This window comes from Pholis gunnellus (assembly GCF_910591455.1).
Source record: "Pholis gunnellus genome assembly, chromosome: 16".
Taxonomy (NCBI): Eukaryota; Metazoa; Chordata; class Actinopteri; order Perciformes; family Pholidae; genus Pholis; species Pholis gunnellus.
This window is the reverse complement of record NC_136543.1, coordinates 18,762,095-18,773,006: the sequence shown is the minus strand read 5'-3', so window position 1 is coordinate 18,773,006 and position 10,912 is coordinate 18,762,095. Positions and strand designations below refer to the sequence as shown.

General features: G+C 43.3%; 1 protein-coding gene across 1 annotated transcript; it reads right to left on the bottom strand.

Annotated features, from left to right (window-relative positions):
• Positions 1 to 1,403: 1,403 nt before the first annotated feature.
• On the bottom strand, positions 1,404 to 3,998 carry irx4b (iroquois homeobox 4b; the record flags this gene model as incomplete). Its single annotated transcript, XM_079175628.1, has 6 exons — positions 1,404 to 1,981; positions 2,088 to 2,241; positions 2,470 to 2,626; positions 2,992 to 3,098; positions 3,426 to 3,614; positions 3,954 to 3,998. 6 exons carry the CDS (start codon positions 3,996 to 3,998, stop codon positions 1,404 to 1,406), a joined length of 1,230 nt encoding a protein of 409 aa, XP_079031754.1.
• Positions 3,999 to 10,912: the final 6,914 nt, after the last annotated feature.

The window sequence follows — 10,912 nt, the reverse complement described above, 5'->3', positions numbered from 1 at the left end:
CGGCTATATCTGGAGCCGAGGTGGAAGTGGCATCGATTTAACAATTTAACAGCACCCTCCTCTGTGTGTTTCCATTAGTCACGGCTGAATACCACCCACTTCCCCCCTTTCACTCCCTCAAAACACACACACAAGCACACAAACACTCTCTCACACACACACACAGACATATCCAAAGCTGCAGCGGTATATTCCACTATTCCAGAACAGGATTTACATTTTCTAAACTTGATACCGCTAGTGGTTCCAACCAAGGGCACACTCAGAGAACATTGCCATTCTACAGAATACACCTTTTATTTTTGTGACTCAGTGCATGTGCAGGCTATAGTGCAAGTGTACAATATCGTATATTTTTTTTCATGTGTGAGAACCGTACAACCTTGCTGCAGGAACGTGTGTGGTGACACTTGTTTGCTCGAAGACATCGGACCATTGATGGGGCCCAGTTGAGAGAGAGTACGGGCCTGTCAAAATGCCAGAATACGATCACATTGTTAATTGACCGTTCGCAAAACCCCTACCCCGAATGACAACTGTCCAATCTTAGCTTAGCAACTGCAACTTGGCACACCAGGTCTGTCAAACTTTGGATTTCTCCACATGTACATTGGGCCTTAGTTTAGATTTAAACAATGTTTGTCTGCTCTAAATTAAGATGCAATCATTAAAATGTCTGGCTTTACTACCTACAGTAAACAAGCATTACTTCCAAGGCCAAGAAGCACATCATTAACTCGCGTTAACATCATTATTCATGGGGTTACAGTGTTTTCGTTACACGACTAGCACGTCCATCCATTTTGGCTAACGTTAGCAACTTTCTAATGGATTGAGGGAGGTTTTCACCCCAGCCAATGTTACCTGAGATAACATTACATTTGTTCAGATGCATGTGTTCTACATGGTCTTTTAGCACAATATAGCGTATGCCGCCAACAAGTACGTATTTAAGATACAGCGGGACACATTAGAAAGTCATCCGGAGTCAGATTTCCTAATATAATCACAGAGGTAACGTTTGGGAGCTTGCTAAAGCTTACAAAATCTGTCGCCAACAGTTGTCATTTCAGACGGCAAACTCAGTGGTTGTTGGCTAGAATTGAGAAGCCTTCTTTTGTCTACCGCTGCCTTGAATCTGGGATCCACTGTTTACATTTTTTTTTTTTTTTTACAATTACAAAAAACAATTACAAACATGTTTCAGTGCCACTGTTATCAGCGTAAACTGCATACGTGCTGCGCGAGAATGGAGGATGAAAAGCTTGACAGACGTAGCAACAGTAAGGGGGGGGGGGGGGCTTAGCGAACAGCCAATCGGTCAAGTCACAACAACAAAATATTGACTTTTTGTTTCAAGTCCAGCAGTCTTTTTATATTCCGTTGACGATGTGTCGGTTGGACTACAAAGATGACGTAGACCTAACAAGTTCAAAGGGCTGTCCGGGTGTTCTGCTGTCTATTACGGCATCAGTTAGGCCTTTCCACACCTCAACTGGTTTGAGCTGTTGGAAAGGGGGACCGTGGAAAACTCCGTCCACCCATTCTCTGAGCGTGGTGACCGGTGACTCCTGTTCCCTGTCTGCCTTGGTCAGCGCCATATTTGATGGATACCCAGGGGAGGGGGACCCCGTCAACGACAGCATGCAGGGAGGGTATTCTGGCTGCAAGCTGCCGTCCAAAGAAGCAGCAGTGTGAGCGATGGACCAAATTTTGGGCTTGGTGTCTGTACTTCGCGGGTCTGGATTAGGATAGAAGGCGTTGTTTTGCTGTTTGACCGGTGTGAGTTTGGGGCAGTCCGGAGACAATCTCTCTTTTCCATGCAGCGGGTCTGGGTTGTGCGTGAGATGCCCATGTGGGAGGTCTGTGTTTGCGTCGCTGTCCACCGGTAGAAACCGTTGCTTCGGTTCACAGTCAGAACCGTCTGAATCCAGCAGATCGAAGTCCTCGAGGTCACTCTGCAGGTCTGCACACTGTTGACCTGCAAGAACGAATCGAACAGATAACACCAAGTCTGTGCATGCTAACTAAATTTGGGCAAATCCTGAAACCAGCTTAATGTGCTAATTGATTGAGGCACCGCTTACCGGGAAGGTCTTTGTCGTTTTTAAGGGGCTTCTCAGCTTCGTCACTGTCATCATCGCAGCCCCGATCGTCAGAGCTTTTGCAAGCCCGCGGTGACCACGTCACCTTGTTCTCCTTCTTTAGCCTCCTGCGTGCATTAGCAAACCATGTAGACACCTGAGGGGGGGGGGGGGAATGCAGGTCAGAGGGGAATATAAAATCATACGTATAGGACATTAGTGAAGAGAAGACAGAGAGGGAAAGGGCAAAAGTAAGAGCTAGTGAAGCAAACACAAAGAAGGACAAATCATTTAACGCTACCAGAAATGGATTGAATAATGGACAAGAATATTAGGAAACTAAACTCTGAAATGCCCTTAAATCCAACATTTGAATAAAAGCTACCTGTGTGAGGGTCATCCTGGTGATGATGGCAAGCATTATCTTCTCTCCTTTTGTGGGGTAGGGGTTCTTCTGGTGTTCCTGCAGCCAAGCCTTCAGGGTGCTGGTGGTCTCTCGGGTGGCATTTTTACGACGTGAAGCGCCGTCAGCGCAGGAATACCTGAGCCAAATGGTGACAATCCAAATCATATTTAACTATGTCATACCTAAAATAAGTGAATTTCTTTTGCTATAATGAAAGGCCTCCCTTGTTTATGGATAACAACTGACTTTGAATCATATATTAATGATAGCGTGAGGGGGACCATACCGTGAAGCACAATTACAACCTTGCACTAGTGTAATACGTGCAATGATGCCAAGACATAAACAAATATGAGGTCACTGCAAACAAGCTTCAGACACTAGAAATATTTTTCATTAAGAGTCTGCAGTTCTGAGTGAATATATTACAGTTTTGAATTGACAAAATGTGGTTTAATTTAAGAATAAAAGAACTCGGCCAATATGCAGGCTTTGACTTACCCATATCTGTCATACGGATATTGTCCAAATGTATAGTCATAGGGATAGTAGGCAGGAGTCTGAGAGGTCCCCACAGATGCAGCTCCGTCTTTGTGATCTAGTGGCCCCTGAAAATATTGAATAATAACTGATCAGAATCCAGAATACATTACAAAACGTTTTCACTGCATGGACTCTGATACAAATGATTGATTGGCTTCAGCCTGAAATTACCTTTCTTTCTTTAGACTTTTTTTCTCCATCACATGTAAGTATAATATTTACAAATCATTCTAAAAAAATCTGCAGTCTTAAAAAAACTACAAGGTCACTTTTTCAGCCCCCTTTCTCCTCACGTGACTCCCAAAATTAGAGACGATGTGAAACATCAAGCATTTTTAGATAAAGGCAAAAATGATACTAATAAAGAACTGTAAGTGCAAAGTGAAACTCACTCTGGGATAGAGAGCGGTGGCGTCGCTGCCGCAGGTGTTGTAGTAACCTTGGCTCTTTGGATAAGTTCCGCTGTAGACTCCAATGCCGGTGGTGGAGGTGAGCTGGTGGCCCGGGGAGCGCAGCACCGGGTGTGACGGTGGCGTTCCCGGCTCCAAACAACCGGCCAGAGAGCCGGAGGTCATCAGAAACTTTGGCAGAAAAAAAATTTAATTAAGCTCATTTGTCCTATTACATTATCAGTGATAACGTTATGAAAAGGTATGTCCCTCACACGAAAACCACTCAAAATGTAACAAGTTCTTCGAGTTGTGTTTTATGTTTTATTTTGTATGTTTACTTTTATTGTAATGTTTTTCCCATAAAAGTAAAAAAGAAGTTGTTCTGAGTCCAGTTATTTCTCGAAGAAAAGTAGAACATGCGCATAAAACAAATAGTGCTGATCTACTGACTTTGTCACATTTTGTGATGGAATCAAGTGCCTTATTTGACAGTGTCGTAGTATATCTAGTTAATTACAGTAACTGTACCTGCGGTGTGGTGGAGTAGGAGTATCCCAGCTGAGAGTAAGCCATAACTCAAATGAGATCAGAGAGACAGAAAGCAGGACTCGGGGCGACATCCAACAGCATCCGTGCCAAGGGTAGACGTTTTGCCTCTGTTACTAGTTCACAGCTGGTTTTCCATTCAACTTTTCAGGGTTTAAAAATGTGGATATCATCTACCGCGAAAACATTTACGCACCAGTCTCATTTTACGCACCACGACCAAAAGTCTTTAAAAGTCACTTCCTGGCTTCCGTTCCCGCTCCGCCTCATTCACCAAGCTGCTGCTGCAGCTCCTACAGTATCACCGCTATCTTACAATCCAAAGCGAGTGTGTGTTGCGTTTGATCAAACCATGCATCTCCCTGTGATGCGCTCTTTGGTTTTAAGGCGCGTCTCTCTGACGTCACTCAGCCCGGACTCTCTGTCTGTGTGTGTGTGTGTGTGTGTGTGTGTGTGTGTGTGTGTGTGTGTGTGTGTGTGTGTGTGTGTGTGTGTGTGTGTGTGTGTGTGTGTGTGTGTGTGTGTGTGTGTGTAGCCCGGTGTTCATATCAAGATGAAGAAACTCACCTAATTAATTCCTTCCCAGGTTTCCTTCAGCTCTTTTCGAAGAGAACAGCTTCACGCAAGCGCAAGAGCAACCCCACCAACAATCCCCAGGCGTAATGAGAATGTGATCAATTCTCCTTTCCAAATAAGCACACACACAGCTGCACACACAGTCCCACACACACACACGCACACACACGGTACTATGGCCAGAGGGGGGATCAGGAACGTTATGCCTTGACACCACATTGACACAAGATGATTGATGACTACAAGCTGATATTAGCATAATCGTTTTGCCCTGTAGTTTAGATAAGTTGTCACCACGGAGAAATCTCCCTGTCATCCACATATTCATGAGTGGGGAAATTTCAGGTCTCCTCCAAGCAAATTAATCAAAGAATAAACACTCTCAGCATTCCCTCGAGTAAGCACCTTTACCAACTGAATGGCTTGTCATGTTTTTAATGACAAAGTCTTAAGCCGTCCTAGTGAGGTGGAAACATTTCTCTCATTTCTCCTCAATCCACCTTAAGATCGTTATTCATTTTTTATAGGTAGGGGAGGATGACGAGTAGGGCAAGAGCAAAAGGGATGAAGGGAAGTGTTAGAGGAGTTTGCGGTGTTAAAAATAATTGGATACTTTTGTGCAAAAGGGACTGACGTGAAGGATGTTAGGGGTTTATTGATAGACAGAGGAAAGATCTTAGGGTCTGCGTGACAGTTATTAGAGGGGAGAGGGTCAGAGAGGTGAGAGGCTCTTTTGGTGGAGAGAACTAAGTCTGAGATTTTTTTTAAAGAGAGCTTTTATTTGTTTATTTATTTTTTCCCACATTCTTGCTACTTTGTTGAGATTTATTGTATTTATCAAATCGTCACATCACAAACATGGCTTTCATAGAAACGTCTCCAACACACCGGCCATGCGACTCAAACTTCATGCGATTGAATCGACCGACAGTCAGACATCTGATCTCGTACTAAACATTGGGATGATAGTTGTAATCGTTGGCTGGATAATGTTCAGAGTGAACATTTCAGCAAAGGACTTTGACACCATGTGTGTGGAGTAACATCCGATCTTCTGTATGTGGCTTGGTGAAGTCAGCTGCAGCAGATTTTGCCTGATGAAGGGTCAGACAGAACTAAAACATCTAAAAAAACAAAACGATTTTTGTAATTTAGACAGTGTGATGGAGTTTATTTGCAGCATTTGATCCACTCGTCCTTCTCCTACACATGAGATGTATCTGCATTTTAGTTACCGTTAGGGAAAGATTATGGTTTCTCTTAAATGTTAAGTCTCTATAAACTTTTTCTGTATTCCACCAGACGACAATCACATCCGAACCTTAAGGATTTTCCCATGTTTTTGTGTCTAAGTGACACAAATCTTTCTCTTATTGGTCCAGTATTGAGGGAGAATGCTGCAGCAAATGGTCTGTAATGTAACAGCGCGGGACAACTCCTCACCGTTGTGTGGTTGAATGAATACAACCCCCCTTCTACACACCAATGGTCTGAAAGATGTCATAAAACACACTCCATCCAAACTCCAAAACAAGCGACGACGTATGCAGGCAATCAGCTCGAAGTTGTCGTATAAGACACCACATACAATCTTGCAAAGAAAAAAAAATGAAACTCACCAAGCTGTCTGCGTGGGTGGGAATGGAAGTAAAATATTGTATTTGTCTGTCTTTCCATTATGTTGTCAGACACTTATGATAACAATCTGAGGCTGTCGGTGGCAAAAAACCAGCACTTTTAGTGTACTTTTAGTGAAATCCAATTGACAGTGAGGAGTTGTCCCGAGCTAATTTACATTACAGCTCATTTAGTGGCTGCCGTCTGCAGCGTACTCCCTTAAAACTGGACCAATTAAAAAAATGATGATCCCCATTCGTCACTTAGGACGAAAACAGGTCCAACTGTGAGCGCGGCATCATAACTACAAAGAAGTTAAATGATGCTTTAGTTACTAAAAGTGTATATTTGATCATAGCAACCTTGGATGCTTTTGCAGAAAACAAATGAAATACCTTGTCAGTGAACATTTTACTGATAAGTTGATTTTTTTCGACTTGCCCGATAGTTAATAAGAAATATTTCATTATGTTAATAGAACACATTTCCTCCTGGTTGGGAACGATCTGGTGCCTTTTCCCGGTTAAGTCAGCAGCTCTTTGTTATGTTTTCCATAAATATATTATTTTAAGATCTTTGGGGGGGGGGGGGGGGGGGGGAGTATTGTGTTTTTTTTTTCTAGGTCAAGGGGAGGTTCCAAAGCAAATGTTGATAATGTTAATGCTTTCTTTTGTATGAAAAATGAAATATGAGAATCCTCCCAGCTCACTACCCTAATCCTTTTTGTACAGTCCCTTTTATAGCGGAAAGGTACGGGGAGAGTGAAAATGGTAAATCCATGAGAGGTTATGGGGAGAAAGAAGAAATAAGGACAGCCGGGTAAGAAACTTTCCGTGCGAGAAACCCAACAAGAAGACATGAATGTGGAAACGAGGGGAAGCCTAAAAAGGGCAAACTTGGGGAGCAGAAGGAATCGTTAATAGTCAAGGGATCTGAAATGGAGCGAGGGGACGTGGAGGGGTAAAAGGACAAAATATTCCCAGTGCACCCAGAGTAGTGCTGGAACAACAGAGCTGCATCACCAGAAAGCATCGTGGGCGCCACCGGGGAGAAGGCATCTGTGTACCGGCGCTTGATTGGCATTCCATTTGTCCCGTGAAAGGTGCTCATATACTGAACACGGGCTAACTGTCTCTCCCTCATCTGTGCTCAAAGATTGGAAATGAAGTTATCTCCCCGCGCTGGCGTTGCACGTCTTCCCACAAAAACACATGTCACTCACAGAGAATGGCAATTTGTTTAGCCACTGACAACGAACATGACGGTGTTTAATCGTGGTTCCATATAGTTCATGGGGAAAATGACTTGTGAGGAGGCCGGGTTTAACTTCCAAGCTTTTGTTACCTTCTTTCTGGGTGCATCGGAGGGGCATACATTATGTTATTTCCCTCCATTTGAATATTAAATGCACTACTTATATATTAATATATGGTGTGTTTATAAATTTATAGCATTCCTCCAGTATATATTTCTTAAGGCTCTGCGTTCGTTAGACCGTGATTATATCTTTCTGATCTTGCTCCCCAAACATCAATCATTCATTCAAGATGCTCCTCAAGAAAAGAAAAAAAAAAAAAAAAGAGAAAGGGAACACATTCTTATCCTCTGCTTCCTGCATTAGGCTCTAGCTTTTATGCAGTAGGTGGGGCATGGGGGTTAATGATAGAAGCATGTTAATGTGAGAGGAGGAGGAGGGCTGGGTGGTGCACAAAGTGTTTGGAAGAGGGAGCCAAACAACTCCAATCACAAGTTCTTTCAATCACACTGCGCCGCATTTGAATATTTTCTACTTTTAAGTCGGAAATCTATGCAATTTTAATCACTGTTTAACATGTAGATGCTTTTTGAGCCTTCCTCTTGGTCTAAGCTATTTCACCTTGAAACGTATCTCAGTGGGTAGTGCTGAAGGGAACACATTGAAGTGAGAATGCTCCTAGCAACCCGAGTGAAAACATGACTTTTTGTTTCTTGAGTCTTTTTTTTTTTGGGTTGAGGCATGCTCTTCGAGAGGAAATGGTTCTATGTGTTCTACTGGTTACAAAAAAAATTAGAGGTTGAGTAAATAAGCTCGGACACTTTCTGCTTCACTCATATATCTGTTAGCAGCAGGTTAGCTTAGCTTAGCATACAGACAGGAAACAGGGGAAACAGCTAGCCTATTTGGAGCAGCGGGTCATCAATTGAAACAAACAGCGTGTACGTCCTTTTTAAATGAGCTGAATTCATTGCATTTGTGTCAGTATTGGGCTTCTTTGCAGCCATTTTTCCATCCGTTTGCCACCAGTTTGCCTGTGATGTTCTCCCCAAGTGGGAGATATCAGAATTTCCTTTTGTCAGGAATTTAGGATATCTCCAACTGGGAACAGTCAGAGGCTAATGTCAACACTTTCCCCCGCTTGGCTGCTGGTAATTACAGTTTGAATGAAATGACATGAATGGGGCGTTAAGTGCCGAACATTTGCTTGGTTCACAGTGACTTCCTGGAGTCGTCACTGGCTGCCTGGCAACCTCAGAGACACTACTCCTGTTAAACTTTCACAGATCAAACATTTCCACCGTTTCCAGTTTTTGTGCGACGCTTAGCTCACCAGCTGCTGGCTGATATTAATTGGACAAACAAAAGTGGTATAAATCTTCTCATCTTACACAGACATGACAACAAGAAAAGATAAGAAAGTTATTCAGGTGGTAGAGATGTTATCGGATCTACATTCTGAAACTTTGTTGAAACAGCTGTCTTAATTAAAGCTACTATGAGGAACTTCATTTTGTGTTGATTTTGGCGGTCCCTGTGGACACAAGTGGTGGTGTTTCAGTACGCCAGACTCCCAGATAATCTCTAATTTTCTGCAGCAGGGTCTGACAGTCTACTCTGGTCCTCCTGTTACCTTCCTTCCCTCCAGCAGGCCTAGCAGTAGGGTCTGGGCCTCCAGCATCGTGGTGTCGGCTCCCATAACCTCAAAACAGGTTGAACTTTGTGTGAAGCACTTGCTGAGCGGCACAAAAAAAGCCGTCGTGGTGCAGCACAAGCCATTTGAAATAATGGGTTTCAGAGAGTGGTGGTGCCGTTGTCGCGTTTTCTGTCTGAAAGGGCCTCCAAGGTGTTCTGAAGTGAAGTGACACAACATGGGGAGAAAAGCAGTTTCCATGCAAGCCTTCCTCAACCGTCAGATACATGAACACAGGGGTAACGCGAGGTAACTTTTCCACCTTTTTTTCAAAAAGCCTCTGCTGAGAAAGAGGAGGGATATGCAGAGAGAAAGAAGACGACAGGCAATAAATGGATCATGAGGAGAGAAAATAGACCTTTTCTTTTCACCACATGACACCGGCCGACAGCGGCGGCTGCCTCTTGTTAAGCACAATAGCACCAACTGAGTACAAGTGCAAACCAGACTCGATCCGATCCACAAACAAGGCTGCCAACACCGAGTGCCTGTCTGACCACCGAGCTTGCAGCCATGCTATCTGCCGTGTCCTCTGCTCCTGTCTAATGACAGCCTCTTGGAAGATCTGGAGCCTGCTGAACTCTGAATGGGATCCTATAAATGTCCTGGTCTTCCTCATCAATGATGTAGGCTACGGGAACAGAGACAAGCTAACCCTCTTAGCCGCTGTGCAGCGCGTGTGTGCAAGTGTGTGCGTGAAAGAAGTGGACGGAGACAGACAGAGGCAGAGAGGGAGACAGGTTTAGGCTACCGGCAGCTCTTAAGAGTGTGTACAGTTTGTGTTGAGCCCTGGGAGGCCAGCCGTATTCCTCCCTATTACTTCCACTTCATTACTCCGGGAGCGGACATACATTATTCAGCTCTTCAAGCCTCAGTCCGCAGGGACCGATAGAGCCTTTAACAAACACTCTTAACCTATCTTAACTCTCTCACTGATCTTCTGCCCGTCAACTCATCTCTTTATATGTCTTTATATTCTCTTCTGCCTTGATTTCTGTTTAGTTATATTCTTGCTCTGCTCCATGCAACTCATCTCGTACCTCTTCTTTAAGAATAAGAACTGCAAAATCATATGTTTTCTCTTTTAAAGCCCTCAATAGCAGGTCACTTGGGGGCAGTGTGAACAAGTTATGAACACAACGTTGACTTATTATCACCTTTAAAGTGATACGGCAAACATCCAACAGTCACAGTGCAACATTGTCATTCATATGTTGTGTTTCATGGCCACATGGAGAATATGAGTCTGATATTTACTCTCTTATTTGGTTTCTACCAACCCATAAAGGAATTATCTGGCTATTTGGCTTCCAAAGTGTTCCACTATGTTCCAGTCACTTACTGGGTCTGTCCTCTTTGGTGCAGGTAGTGTACAGCTGGATTGTAGAGCTTTTTGGGGTGATGTGAGCGGGGAGAGTGACCCAGAACAGTAAAGTTGCAGACCGGCAGCTAAACAATGAGATGAAACTCACTATAAAACTCTGTAAATGATAATTCTCTGTAGTTTCATCACTACGAGCGCCCATTTTCACATTGTTTTCACGTCGTTATTTGATACATTAACTATTGATTATAGCTTTTATTAATCCATTAGTCTATAGTTTACTTTTTTACTTCTTCTCTGACCTCATAATACAGAGCGCCGGAAGGGACGTACATTGAGGGTTGTAAAAGAATAGATGTACTTTTGTAGATCTGGTAAAATGTTTGCAACCTTTGTGTTAATATTAATATAAAAATCCAATATGTCAAAAGATATTACGGTGGTAATTCCTGCCAAACTGGGCTTGCACATTTGAA